At 38.1% G+C, this 15136-nt stretch overlaps 1 protein-coding gene across 3 annotated transcripts; it reads right to left on the minus strand.

The window, feature by feature from the left end:
* Positions 1–5240: 5240 nt before the first annotated feature.
* On the minus strand, positions 5241–14896 carry CBX3 (chromobox homolog 3). Of its 3 annotated transcripts, XM_009325720.1 has the most exons (6): positions 14225–14290; positions 12841–12966; positions 10820–10962; positions 9085–9250; positions 7613–7707; positions 5241–5886 (listed from the first exon to the last, which is right to left on the minus strand). In XM_009325720.1, exons 2-6 carry the CDS (start codon positions 12880–12882, stop codon positions 5760–5762), a joined length of 573 nt encoding a protein of 190 aa, XP_009323995.1. In that variant the 5' UTR covers positions 12883–12966; positions 14225–14290; the 3' UTR covers positions 5241–5759. The 3 variants fall into 3 exon arrangements, with proteins under 3 accessions (XP_009323995.1, XP_009323996.1, XP_009323994.1); XM_009325721.1 differs by lacking the exons at positions 12841–12966; positions 14225–14290 and adding an exon at positions 14795–14896; XM_009325719.1 differs by lacking the exon at positions 14225–14290 and having other exon boundaries at positions 12841–13706.
* Between the last annotated feature and the right edge of the window lie 240 nt (positions 14897–15136).

Consider the following 15136-nt stretch of genomic DNA (forward strand, 5'->3'; position numbering starts at 1 on the left):
CCAGCAGGAGCAGGGAAGTGATCGTGCCCCTGTACTCGGCACTGGTGAGGCCGCACCTCAAATACTGTGTTCAGTTTTGGGCCTCTCACTACAAGAAGGACACTGAGGTGCTGGAGCATGTCCAAAGAAGAGCAACAAAGCTGGTGAAGGGTCTGGAGAACAAGTCTTACGAGAAGTGGCTGAAGGAACTGGTGTTGTTTAGCCTGGAGAAAAGGAGGCTCAGGGGAGACCTTATTGCTCTCTACAACTACCTGAAAGGAGGCTGTAGCGAGGTGGGTGTCGGTCTCTTCTCCCAGGCAACAAGTGATAAAACGAGAGGAAACAGCCTCAAGTTGTGCCAGGTGAGGTTTAGATTGGATATTAGGAAAAATTTCTTCACCGAAAGGGCTGTCAAGCATTGGAACAGGCTGCCCAGGGGAAGTGGCTGAGTCACCAATCCTGGAGGTATTTAAAAGACGTGTAGATGTGCCATTTAGGGACATGGTTTAATGGTGGACTTGGCAGTGTTAGGTTAACGGTTGGACTCGATAATCTTAAGGGTCTTTTCCAATCTAAATGATTCTATGGTTCTAAGTTTCTTTAACTGCCTTTTCTTTATAAAGACAGAACTTCCTGACTGTTGACCCTGCTTATAAAAAGTCAAGCAATAAGGCCCAGTGTTTTTGATAAAGATTTTGAAGCAAAAATACACACAGATTTCAAATGGGAACTCTGTGCAGAGCAGTGCACTTCCCATTTTTGGAGGAATCAGATGTAGAAACCAATGATGCTGGTCTAGCATATCTGAGGGATTTGTACATTCAACCAAGGCTAGAAACCAAACCCTGCCATCCAATACCATACCCAGAAGGGTGACCTTTTCACCAGATTAAAGTAATTTTGCAGACACTGTAATGAATGGGAGTACTTGACCACTTACTAAAACCATTATCTAGTAAGAAAATCCGTCACAAAAGGTTATTGCATTCTCAAACACCATGCCATCAACGCCAGCATCTTCAGACATAAGAATGTGAGCTCCCATCTGGCAGGTGCCATCTGGAGCCCTGGGAATCATATCCAATTGTCTCACCGTGTTAATAAATCCCACAGCACTTTACAAGGAAGAAAAGCACTGTTCCTGCCTGCACGGGGGTGGAATTGCAGGCTCTTTCTCTGGGACAAGTGCTAAAATTTTGTTCGGCATTAAAAAAAGAAAAAATTAACTTAAACCATCTATCATTTATTTGAAATGAGAGCCCAGAGTACTTTGATAGGGGTCCCTGAAAGGGATTTTGGGAGATGGAAGTTCTCCATTTGAACTTCAGAATTATCTGTTACCCAAGCTGACAGCTGGGATTGTCCCAACAGGAAGGAGCAGGAGTGAAGCTCAAAGCTTCCGCAGCTCTTTCCAGGTCCTGCTGAGATGAAAGTACCACCAAACACTTTTACCTCAGCTGCTGCACGCCCTCCCAAGTGTTGTCACAACTAAAGGCTGAGAGAACAGCAAAACACTATCAGGCAGAAACTGCCCTGATGTATACTGAACAGTATACATCTGGGACAGATAAACCCCACAACAGCTAGTCTGCATATTCGCTCTCCAAAACAAAGCACAACTCCTTGAGCTAGTGGAGACACAGCTTCATAAATCAACAGGGAAAAACGTGCCTCCATTCGACCCTGCAATGTTTGGTCCAGGAACCATACAGCCATATTTCCATGGTATTGCACTTCAGCTTGTAAGGTGCAGTAAGTCTGTGCAGTAAGACTCTTCATTTTGGGGGAGGCACCTCAGAAACAAATTTGGGGGCATCTGGCTTGGCTGCCAGTTCAGGTTTAGAGGCCTCTGTCAGCAGAGTAGATGTGTCTTAACATAAGCAGCTGAATTCAGAAGTTGAATAAAAGGTGGCATTTTGAGAAGAAATTCCAGAGAGGAGGACACCGACAGTAAAAGAAACACTGAGGATGTTGGAGAAAGCTCTTTGAACAGGAAAGGAGGACAATCTTTTATAGTGCAAGAGCCTAATTCAGGTGAGTAAGAAAAATAATAATTTGCAATTAAAGAAAAAAATGTACTTCTAGTTAACACTTGAAATTATGGCAACATATGTTGACTCGTAAATGTACTATAATCTATTGTTAAGAAACTGCCAAGCAGTTTTAAAGAGAACTGGACCATAAATCTAGAATAATTACCATGAAGCATGTAGAATCCGTTTGTGCTAGACTGATAAAATTCACTTGCAATGCTGATAGCTTTTCTTGCCAGTGCTATTTGTTTTATTCCAACAGCAGCTTTAATTAATTTGCAATTAATTCAATACTAATAAACAAACTAGGAGTTTTAAAAAAGCAAAATGTATTATTCTTTCCTAGCAAAGAAGTAAGAACCAGGCTGTGAGAAGATGATGCCATAACTGATCATGATTTGAATTTTGCAATAACCTAGCACTACCTGGTTACGTTTAACTCGAGTGTTTTCTTCAGCCAGGGTCAGGAGTCGTATTAGAGCAAGCAGAACTGGTTGGGGTTTTTTTGTTTGTTTTTTTTTCAGGACAACATCAGCATAGAGTGATCATGAAATGACAGCCTGAAACCTATTTGTTTTGTTATAAGAAAGGACAATAACCAGAAACCTCTGCACAACTCACTAACTACAGAAGATATCTCATTTATTTAATCAGTTAATTTTAATAACATTTGTTAACTTTTTGCATATGTATGCAGCACATTCAGCATAATTTTACAGAACTCGTAACTTTAAAGTGTTGCATTTCATTACTATCAAAATGCAGTTTGACACAAAGTGAGGAGAAAAAAAAAAGGAATCAAATACCAGTCAGCATTTCTACCGTCATAATGTAAAAAACTTGAAATCTAAGTAATTGTCTAACAAGCTGCAAAGTTGTTTAAATGTGAATACAGTGCACTTTTACGGATAGTCAGAAGGAAGAACCAAATACAATGTAAAAGCTGTTATCGAGTTGCAAATCTCTATTTTAAGGGTTACAAATTAAGGAGAATCAACCTTTCAACAAAAATCTCTATGTCTACCACTTACAATAACTGATAATTTAAATCAACTGTTTAGCCTGTTATTGCTTCAAATCAGCAACTTCATATAAACTTGATATCCACACTTGAAACAAAGTATAGAAACTGCAAAGTTTCAGACAGTAAAACACAAACTGTAGAGTAACAGTTTTAACTCTTTAAAAAAGCACTCCATACTGAAGGAGCAGGCGGGAGAACACAAGCTGCTTTGGAATTCTTGTTTAGCCGGCATATTTCTCAAGCTACTGGGTAAAAAAACCAAGGGTTTCAGCATCCTACATACTAGGTGCATAAATACTCCTATTATAGCCCCCAAAGAATTAAGCCATTATTGTGGTTTAACCTGGCAGGCAGCTAAACACCACACAGACGTTCGCTCACTCCCCCCCCCCAAGTGGGATGGGGGAAGAGAATCAGAAAAAAGGTAAACCTCATGGGTTGACATAAAGACAATTTAATAGGACAGAAAAGGAAGGGAAAATAATAAAAATGATAAAAGAATATACAAAACAAGTGATGCACAATGCAATTGGTCACCACCCGCTGACTAATGCCCAGCAATTCCTGAGCAGTGGCCGCACCCCCACCTAACTCCCCCCAGTTTTTTGTTTAGTATGACGTCATATGATATGGAGTATCCCTTTGGTCAGCTGGGGTCAGCTGTCCTGGCTGTGTCCCCTTCCCAGCTTCTTGCGCACCTCCAGCCTCCTCGCTGGCAGGGCAGTATGAGAAGCTGAAAAGTCCTTGACTTTTGTCAAGCACCGCTCAGCAACAACTAAAACATCGGTGTGTTATCAACTTTGCTCTCATCCTATATCTAAAACACAGCACTGTACCAGCTACTAGGAAGGAAATTAACTCTATCCCAGCCGAAACCAAGGCAGCCATGAACTCTGTAGAAGACTTACACATATGACAAATTCAGGGTCATTTGTCTAAGGAACAGGCAAGAGAAGCTAGCTAGGCTCTGAAATTATCATTACTTGGTGCAAGGGAACGCCCACACTAACAGGGATACCAGATTTTTCCTAGAGCCATAAATAGACAGCGACTGAATTCTGCCCAAACCCAATAATAAAAAATCTTGACAAGACAAAGCAGTTACACATAAAAGGGTAATTTAGCATCAGTTTAGCCACCCCAGCGTTTAACTATAATTAAGTGTTTTACAAGTTTTGATTCACAATGTAAATGGCTTTTGAAACTATGTGAGGACAAGTAGTTATAGTAATTATTTGTGAAACAGTATCAAAAGAACATCAAGCACAGACTAAATTCCTTCATCCGCTCCTCAGCACACCATATGAGGGTTTCCAGGAATACCCATCTTTTTTTAAGCTTCTAAGAAAACATAGCTGGGCGATCTTAACTGTCTCGCCTAGGGCATTGACAGTAGCATATTACAGGATTATTTTTTTTAGTCAAAACTCTAAATTAAGGGGAATTCTGAAACAAGCTTGGCCATTGACATATAGAGGCACAGATCAAGGCAAACTATACCATGGTAGTCAAAACACAAATAGAAGAAGGTGTATAGATGAAAGCAAGTGAAAAAAGGAATGGCAACTGAAGAAAGAATGGAAAAAGGCAACTTTCCTCCTCCTCCTGAGTTCCCCACCCCTTACTTCTGCCCTTCTGAAGGCATTCTGCAAGCAGCTGATTATAGGACTTATTTTAAAATTCAATCTGAAATGGAAACAAAATCTTTTGTTTAAAGTATATGACTTAGTATCGTCAGTAAAATATTCTACTTTAAAGGCAGAGCTAATTCCATCCGAAACACTGCTAGTTACAGTATAGCCTTGCATTAAGACCTGAAATTAAAGCAAACGCTGATACTATCAACACATGTCAAATATTTCCTAGTACATCTGCAGAGACCGCTCGGCCTTGTGACCATACAACCATACCATAGCAGTATGGTTGCTATCTGTGACTTAAACAAGTACCCAAAGCACATTCATTTCACAGGCCCATCCTGACTGAAAAAAACTATGCCTCAGGCATTGTTCACAAAAAAATACAAAGAATCAAAGCCTGGTATTTGTCTCGTACTGTGATTACAGAGTAACAATGGGGTCATATTAATTAATCAATCTACCCCCAAAAAACAACTTAACAGTTAAATATATTATGAATTGAGAGCTTAACATATCAAAAGTTCAGAAATATCATACCGCTTCAAAAGAGTCACAGCCTATCAGTATAAAGGAAGAATATAAAACTATTTTATTGACCACTGTTCACCAGTATTTACAATAAAGTAAACAATATACAGTCTGATAACATTCAAATTACTACAAAGTTAGTTTTCGCCTGGTCTTCTTGGGACCAAGTGACCCCAAATACTAAAAAGAATGATTCTACAGGTTTAAAGGGCTAGGTTTGGGTAAAGAAGATACATGCACATCAATAGTATAGAAGACTACAAAACATCCATGAGTTTGTTTAGACATTCATTATGATTCTGTAATAACTATGGAAGTTTATGAATGTTTTATAAAAGCTTTTACCTAATATGGAGGAAGTAGTAGTATCAAATGCTCTCTTGTGATAAATGAAACAAGTTGCAGAAAGCTTTTATTTACTTGCTGTTGATGCAAAACGTACTACTTCAAAAAAATATCAAATTTGATTCTTGTTAGAATGTATGCTTCTCACATTGCTAATAAATCAAATTTCAGGTTTTAATATTCATATATATAAAAAAGCAACGCAAACAATTATTGTGCTTCATCTTCTGGGCATGAATGCCAAGTTAGTCGCTCTTCATAAAAAGCGATTACGATCTGAGGACACTTCACGTTAGCTTCTTTGGCCAGGACCAGATCTGCCTCATCAGAGTCTTTCCTGGTGTAGAAGAGAGTGGGATTTAAGAAAACGCATGATCATTAATTCAGTAAATTTAGCAGCTCTTGATAGGTCGTAAGTTCTGAAAAGAATGTCAGCTAGAAATCAGTTTTCAGTATACCTTTCACTATAGCTACCAAGCATTTCCATGCTAATGGCAAGGTTTCACAGCTGTATCTTCCTTCCCTTCCCATGTTTTTTTCTGTTTGAAAGGAAAACGCTATGCAAAAGGGAACCATTTATACAGTTACCTACTGCAGTATGTAATGAAAGAAGTAAAACTTCTCTAATTTTGTCTTTTAAAGCATAATCAAATCTTCAGAGACTTAAAAATCAATAGCATCAGTCTTAAGAGGTGGTACTTACATCCAAATTATATTTACTGTTTATGCAGGTAACTTGCTATATTTCATATAAAACTTCGCTAATTTTGTCTTTTAAAGCATAACCAAATCTTCAAAGTGAGACTTAAAAATCAATAGCATCAGTCTTAAGAGGTGGTACTTACATCCAAATTATATTTACTGTTTATGCAGGTAACTTGCTATATTTCATACTGCTATTCTTGATACTGTCTTGGGGTAATAAAACAAACTTCCAGTCTGACATGCTTCAGATTCCATTTTAAAGTGTATGCTGCCTTTACAAGTCAGTTTTATGCATACATATTCATATCTATGTTTGTTGCCTACAATCATTTATGGAAAAACTAATCAACTGCAACTGAACTAAACAAAAAAGCACTTTTTTTTGTACGTTTCCTTTGTGTTTCATTTTGCCAATTGTCACTACAGAAATTCAAATAGTCACGATCTGTATTTTGCAACTCTTCTAAGTTTCACATAAAATTTATAGAGAATTTGAAAAGGCAGAAGGGAGACAGAATCTTCCAAAGCACTAATCTTCAGCAGCCCAGGCACATCACACGACAAATCATTTCTCTGGAGACCACTCAGTTTGACTCCATTCAGAAAATTATGCCCTTCTCAAAGGCTGTGGAAAGCTATCATTCTTCTCATCCCAACACCATAAGAAATCTGACCCCCAGCAAATGTTAATTCAATCTCTTGTATTCTCAAGACTGGAAAAACAATTTAATTTTATCCTACCTGTTCACTAAAGAGACACAAGAAGTCTTCCATCAGCACTGTAGCTAACGAAGCTGGTCTCCCTCTAGCCTCCCAACAACGCAAACTCCCCCCATCACTCTCCACTCTTACTAGCCCACAACGATAAACCTCTCCTTCATATTGTTTGTTCTCCAACTCAGCCTCAGCTTCCTCCACTAGTTCCTTCCAATTCTCTATCCACTTGGTTGCACGCAGAACAGCTGGCACTTGGGTTGGTTAAAAGGTTGGCTATCCAGCAGCTGGCTTCTGCTTATTGAAACATGTGAAGCCGGAGTTCTGCCTACTGTTCCCGCAGCAAGAACACCACTGAGATCCAGCTTTTCTGTACAAATAACAATTTTTCTGTATTTTATCAGAATTTACCTTTCAAATTTCTACTTCTGTAAAACTGAACCAACAGAACATAGTTATTTTTATTTTGGAAGGAAGAGAGAATTAAGTGCTAACCGATCATACAAGCTTTGTTTTTCTAAGAATACAAGGTTAATAAGGAGATCACCAGCTGTCTTACTCCTGAAATGAAGTTGCCTTATTAGCCTAAGTGCAACTGCCTGCCCTCCCTCAATATGGACCAGAACTGCGGATATAAGACTTACCATTTCATGAGGAACATAAGCTCTCCACTGCTATCCGTAGCCCCAATTATCCGCTCAGGATCAAGACCCCTTGCAAACCCTCTTGGTTTATCAACCTATTGAGTAAGTTAGAAGATTGTTATCTAGTTTTAAAATAAATTCTGTTTCGGCATTAGAGCTAGATACATGCATTCTTGTGTATATGTGTATATCAGAACAAAAAACATAGCCTTACATAATTATAAAAGCTGTGATTACATATAATTGTTCGAGCAGTACATTAATTTTATTTTTTCCTGACTGATCTTCAAGTCAAGTCATTCAGATGTAGATTAACAATGGAGGAATTTTACATCAATGCTTCTAGCATTTATTTCTGAAAACTCAATAGATGAAACAAGTGATCTAAAAGTCCTTGTAGTAGATAAACAAACAAGCATGGCCAGTAAAAGCAACAAAAGAGGCAAAGCAAAAATGCACTCCTGGAATTGGGAAAAACACATCCTTTTCAGCAAAACAACAGCCTTGGGTTGGCTTAAGCCAATCATGAAACTGCACCCTTGGGGAATACCTCGACTCTTCTCAGCTCACTGAGATCGTGCTGGTGGTAAGGAATATCACGACTATTTCCTGTACTAGTTCCTCTAGTTTCACAATATCCTTCTTGAGACAGTGGCCACTACTGTACCAGATGAAGACACACAATTGACTTTATACAGAAACTAAAATATTCTTTGTATTGTTCATCATTCCTTTTGATGCCTTCCAACTTTTTTGACAGTAACCACACATCCAACAGCTGTCTTCAGTAAACCACTGACATTGCCAACCAACTTCGTTTCAAATTCCTAGTTTGAAAGTTTACAGAGAAAAATGTGAACTACTGAGCACATTATTATATGCGCGTTATTTTGTACTTATCAGCACTAAATTTGTCATGTTGTTCGTTCATTTAAACTGTAGGAGAAACCCAGACCTTTAAGAAAAGGTAGGCTCTCTTCAGTCACCCTTTCTACTCCCTCTCCACCATCATGTCTGGTCCTAATCTAACTACCTGGTCTTCACATTTTGCCATCTTGCCGCTCACCTATTTAAAACTATATACTAAATATGAAAGCCAAAACAGAACTTAATCTTTGTTCCATTCATGAACCGTTTGCTCTAATACAAACTGACCACTTAATATCACTCATAAATAACTCTTATACCAGTCTTACTTTCAATTATTCAGTAAGCATCATGGGACAATGCAAGAACTTTTAGTCATCATGTCAATCAATCATTTTTTACCCACCATTTGGGTAGTCTCATTAACCACCATGAATGACTACCCTTTTCAAACCACAGTTCCAGGTGTTGGGTGATTTTTACAGTTTTAAACCCATGTTTGGTCTCATTCTCAAAGTTACAACAGGATTTTGGGAGGGATGGGGATGGAGCGGTAGGGAAGAGACACAGGAAAAACAAAGCTTAGCACATGAACATATACTTACAGAATCACGCTTTTTCTTTGATTTACTATCATCAGATTCACTATCTGACAAAGATTTTCTTTTGGCACCATCTGTTTTTTCTTTACCAGCTTTCTGAGAGTTCAGAAAAGCTTCGATTAGCTCTGGACAATCTAAGTTTTCTTCAGGTTCCCACGTGTTGTCAGCACTGAAACATACACACATTTATGTAAAACTAGGAAAAGAAGAAAAACGTAAAACTAGCCACATGGCTCACCTTAAGCAAGTTGATCTTTTTCTCATTATGTAAGGCAGGTTTCTTAAACCTAAGGATGCTTACCTTGCCGTCTTTAGCAACCTTCATGTACTGCATTTGATTACTGAAAGAAGTATGCTCTGCTACTGTTGAAAAACAATGTTCTTAAACTGGAGATACAAAATAAGCAGCTCTATTAACTCCTATGATCTGGGTGGGATCACAGGAGTTAAAACAAGCAATCCCCACTCTACCAAAACCTACCTGTCCATTTAAACTGACTCCCTTCCCTGGTTCCTCTAAAAACTGTCCATGCAAACCAACCATATGATGTGAGCACTACGAGTTACAGAGAACAGAATGTACACAACACTCACTACAAACAGTGTAAGTATATATGTCTAAGCTTCTATACATGAGGAATGCTCTCAAAAGTTGTCTCACAGCACTGAGATCAACTGTACCTAGAACTATCTCCCTCCTGCAGTTGACTACAGGAGGGAACAAAGGTTCCATGTCCAGAGCTGTGCACTGCAAATGTTCCAGTGAGTGTATTTTGTTAACTAAAATTTTAAGAAGTCCATGAATGTTCCCTACAACAACTAAGCACCTAATCAGGAGTCCTCATGCGCAAATACTGCCACAGCGCTACTGCACAAGCAGGATGCCTACGAATTATTTTCAGTTACTAAAACATATTTTTACAACTTCAAATCAGACCCTCGAATACTAAATACATTATGTTTTGTGTTTATGCACTTATCACTACACAAATTTCAGGTGCTAGAATGCAGAATGTTGCAATGCAATCACTTTGGGAGGTATGCAACAAGAACACGACTGCGTATGTAACTACTTATGTTCAAATAAGGTGCACTACCATCAGCTAGTAAAGTAGTCTGCCAGAAAGTGTCATGGGAGTGAGAGAGGAGGCACAACTATGTGCCTTCTTTAACAATCAACTTTTTAAGTCCATTGTAAGGTTTTGTTGTGCTTCTGTAAGTCCTGGGAAAGAGACTCCAAAGATACCTTTCGGGTATGCCTAATGGAGGCAGAATGCCACAGAATTCCTTATGCAAATTCATCTAATTTGAGAGCAGTTCAGAAAAGTGACTAATAACCAAACTATCTGCTTCAAATTCATTGCTTCAGAGCTGCCTACAGTTTAAACCCCTGCAAAATTTCTTACTCAGAAGTAACATTCATTCCACCACATACGTAACAACTGTTAGTCTAGCTTACCTTGATAGATACTGACACAAGCTAAATCAAAGAACAGTGGTCAAAGAACGATCACTAAGGTAAAAGTCTTGGAACATTTTATGTAGCACAAACACTAAGCTACGTATCTTCTGTTTTATTTTCATACTTGACTGCCCCACTTGAATATGCATTCATGGATGTCCTTCCCTTGAAGTTCTTTAAAATGTATCCCCATCATCCAACCCCCTCTCTGCATAGTTATTTCAAATAAATGGTATTTAGCATTCTATCAGAAAAAAATAATAGGTAATGCCTTACTCTGTAAATCCTTTCCACTTCAAGTAGTATTCCACCTTTCCATTTACAACACGTCTGTCCAGGACTTTCTCCACAACAAATTCTTCAGGCTCTGCCTCTTCAACTTTTTTACCTTTGCCATTCTGTTTCTTTCCCATTTTGTGCTACAAAAGAAATTCAGAATGACATTATTCATTCTTTTGCTTTACACAGTTACTTCACTGGCCAAATCCAACTTTGCTCAGTAAACAGCAAAGAATCATGTACTTATTCACACTAAAGCCAGAAGCTCAGACTCCTTTTACGTTAGTGCATGTGGTCAGGTAACCTGAGCAAGACATGTTAAAGTTTTGGGTTTTTTCAGTTGCTTAATGAGATACCCAACACCAGTTTTTAAAAAGGTGAAATATTTTTGTCCATACACTCAGTGCCTCCACTCCCCTTATAAATTTAATTCTCAGTGCTACATGCTCAAAATTTATGAAGCTTCTAAGAGTTAACTCTATGCCTGTGAAAAGGCAGAGGGCACGAAACAGCGTAAGGCAGAAGTAAAGAAAAGTAATAAGGGAACTGTGAAAATGCATAAAATAGAAAAGGGATGCTACACAAAAAAAGGTGGTTACTACCTTTTCCAAAAAAAAAAAAAAAAAAGGAGAAGCTGATGGGAGCAAAGTTTATGATGTATTGCTACAATAAGCAAAATACTCAACAGTAACCTGTAACTATTGAACAGGATGCATGCTGGGAGCATTCCATTATTGCAGTCCTTTCTCATTCTTAGCCACGCACCGATGTAACTTACATTCAAACAGATGTCACAAAGGTGCAAAAATTTAAGACAGCTACGCTTAAGTACAGCACTTAACACGTAAATGAAATTTTGCTAACTTAAAAAACTTTAAAAGTGTTTTAAGTTTACATTCAATACTTCAAATAGTATTCTTTAAGTTCTTAAAATAAATATTACATCCACATCATCCTCAAGGCATTCCCAGTTTAATAAGGCACTATTAAATAGTAATAGAAGGACACATTTCAGAATTTCCTTGTTTGTAATCTTAAAAAGGCTGGAACAAGCCTATCATGTTGTCATATCACATTTCTGGAGCACTAGCAGACCCAAAGCAGTTTGCTTGCCATTTTGGACCGCACCTTGTAAGGAAATTGTTGAAGTGGCAGCCATAAACTAATGGGAGCAGTATTAAGCTCCTAAAACATAGTCATGCAGCACCCTAAATCAAAGCGGACAGAACTAATTCCTCACTAATGCACTTCCTACAGAACAGAAAACAGACAAGCAAAAATCACAGAGCACCTCTATTTGCTTGATGGCCTTTCTCTAGTCCTCTCTAGAATTAACGCGTGTTAGTTTGAGAACACTGTGAAGCAATTTTGAAATTGTCGAATTTTTAGACTTTGTAGAATTTTCTCTTGATGTGGTAAAAAAAATGTATGTTAGACACAAGAAAAACTGTCGTCTTTTTGTAAACTGAAGATTTTAAGCCAATTCTTTCTTTCCAAAGCCCTGTCTTTGTGCCCCTTGTTTTTCATAATTAATTTTTCCCTCCCTCCCCAAAACAGCTTTACTCTGGTTAGCAACCCATAAATTGAAGGTGCAAACAATGAAGACCAGGAAAAGTTTCAAGTTTCTCTTTCAAACAGCAAGTTTCTGTATACGATTATATCTCATGTGACATTTGTTTTGATTTGGAAGCATAGAACAGAGATTATCTAAAACGGAGCATTTATTTCCAATTAGATTTTAACTGCCAGCATATCCCAGGTGTATTTTGACCACAGCATTCATGTCTGAAAAGTGTCAACTTAAGCACACTGGCTTTTTTTGCCTCCACAGGAAACAGAATGTAAGACTGAAATTGAAGCCCAATAAAAACATTAAGATGTCCAACTCTTCTATGAAGACAGCTTCTTTCAAGAAATGGAAGTGTGAAAAAGAGAAACGGGTAGAGATGAGGAAAAAGAAGGGGACGGGGACCAAAAGACACAGACTCACTATACCATAGTAATAACATTATAATTACTGGTGATGAGGCAAGCAGGCTACAAGTGGGGAACATCTCCATCTGTGTTCTCCGTTGGACTAAAATTCTTTGATTCAATGGAAGATTGTTTTCTGGTACTCTTTTCGGCTTCACTAATTCTTGTCACTTAAAGATAAACGTTTTGGATTTCTGTATTAAAGCAACAATTTCTTTTTACTTTATGAGACTTAAGTATATAATCTTCCACAGAAGAACATGAATGTCATGCGAGTCTGTATTTTTTTCTTGAAGTGCAGTACGAAATAATAAAATCAAGAGTATGTTGCTTTTTGTTTTAAATATTAGAGATTTAATTAGGTCTCGTGTGCATCAGCACTGCTTTCCAAACTCTTGAGCCTTTCCAACCTATTAAAACAATACTTGATTGCAGAGCCTGCAGAAATGCCGAACGTTTGTTAAAAACCTGTCCATTCTGAGATTACACAAGCCAAGGTAAATCTTGGCCCACGAGTGAATGTGGTACCTGACTGAAGTTAAAGGGTACTACATGTCCACTAGACCCCTGAAGCTCCCTTCTCTAGGGTTGCATGTTGCAAGCTGTAACTTGGGCATTCGACCACTGAATGCTCATCTATGGCTCCTTTCCCTTTCCGCATTCAGAAGTCACATATGACAGATGCAGATGCTCTCCAGTGGATAATCACTCTTTCTTTGAGGGGCAAGATTAAAACGCTGATGTGACACTGTGGTGAAGGGTTTTAACATACAAGAGGTAACAAAATTGGAATTACAGTTCCAGAGCTACACTATCCCTTAATACATTTAGGTTTTGCATGCAAATACATAACAAAGCAGAATTAGTTATGGTTCCCATGGGAACCATAACTGATTTTCCTGACCTGTGCAGCAAAATTCTCAACAACATCAAAAGATCAAAAATACTGCATTCACAGATTCTTTCTGTGTCCTGAGGCACCCCCTCCCCAGGCTTCTAACTCCTTCTCTCACTCGAATTAGGGAAAAGTGGGCAATCAGTTACTAACTGAAAGTTCAGACATTCACCTTGCTGAAATCTTTTAATATAGTTTGTTATCATACAATATAAAGGAAGCACTCCATTGCACTTCTAAGCCAGGAGTTAATACAAGTTTTTAATATATCTCCATCTGGGTCAACCAGTTATCATTTCAGTAAATTTAAGAACAGGCCTTTTGAGTACATTATAAATCAGTTGTTCTGCTATCCAAATTTTTAATCGTACACGTGTATTTCTGCTTACTTCCCCGCCTCAACCTCAGAAGCATCTCACACTATACTTCTTCAGTTCTGTCTTTCACAAAACTATGTATCATTATTAGTTGAATGGTAACCAGCAACCAACTGCCCTTAGAAGTCCATATTTTAATGTCAAGCAAAGCTTTACAGGACTTGAGATCCATGAATGCATCATTAAAATGGTCCAGGAGGGGTTGACATCTGATAATCTCTGCTCCTATGAAATTCAAAGAAACTGTTATTTGTTAAAAATCATTTCAAAAGGCATCTTAACTACGCCACATCATTTCCCAATAATGCTATTTTTCATCTGTAAAGACTGCCTTTTCTCAGAAAATTAGTTTTCCCCAAATGCACTGGGAGAAATTAAATGAATACATGACTTGGATTTTATTTTTTACATATATAATGAATTACATGGTGTGCTGAAAGGAGGCTAAAAAAATCCTTAGTGTTTTCTACTACAGGACATATGAAATAATGCAGAGTCCTTTAATTTTTTTTTTTCCCAACAAGTCTCTTTAGAAATGGCAGATTTATTAAAGCGAAAGCCAATGTCCTTTCTAGTAGCCTTACTTTCTGGATCTGAAATTTTGGTCAGAATAATGCTGGGGAGGGGAGATGTGGATGTATCTTTTAAATGGAGATGCCAAGTTATAAGTTTGAAGAAAAATATGTTGATTAAATCCTTATATACTTTAGGTGTGCATGAACTTACCAATGTAGTTTTATTGGAGGCCATTTTTATTGCAGACTTGCAGAGCTTTTACTAGAAAAATGCATGACAATTAAAAGGAAGTTTACATTACTCAAAGAAAGGCATCCCAATACAAGCATGGTCCTTGTTCCAACCCCCATGTATTCACTGCATATAACATTTCTAATACGGATTAAATCCAGAACAAAAAGTAGGTTACTACTTTGTCCGGCATAACCCAGTAACGCACCATTATGCTAGCCAGGATAAATGACACTGACAAAGTGGTATACAGGGTTGAAAAAAGGTTTTTCCCAAGGCCTTCTAAGGCACAGAGGTGCTTCTAGGGAAAAGGGGGAGGAC

Source organism: Pygoscelis adeliae, unplaced genomic scaffold (assembly GCF_000699105.1).
Source record: "Pygoscelis adeliae isolate BGI_AS28 unplaced genomic scaffold, ASM69910v1 Scaffold226, whole genome shotgun sequence".
Taxonomy (NCBI): domain Eukaryota; kingdom Metazoa; phylum Chordata; class Aves; order Sphenisciformes; family Spheniscidae; genus Pygoscelis; species Pygoscelis adeliae.

Bases quoted from the DNA above. Each gene is read 5' to 3' on its own strand.
- CBX3 (XM_009325720.1), bottom strand. From the start codon at position 12,882: ATGGAGATGTTCCCCACTTGTAGCCTGCTTGCCTCATCACCA. The intron at 10,963-12,840 runs GTAATTATAATG...TTTCTTTTGTAG, and splicing joins GCCTGCTTGCCTCATCACCA to CACAAAATGGGAAAGAAACA. The intron at 5,887-7,612 runs GTAAGTCTTATA...CTTCTACACCAG, and splicing joins CTTATGTTCCTCATGAAATG to GAAAGACTCTGATGAGGCAG.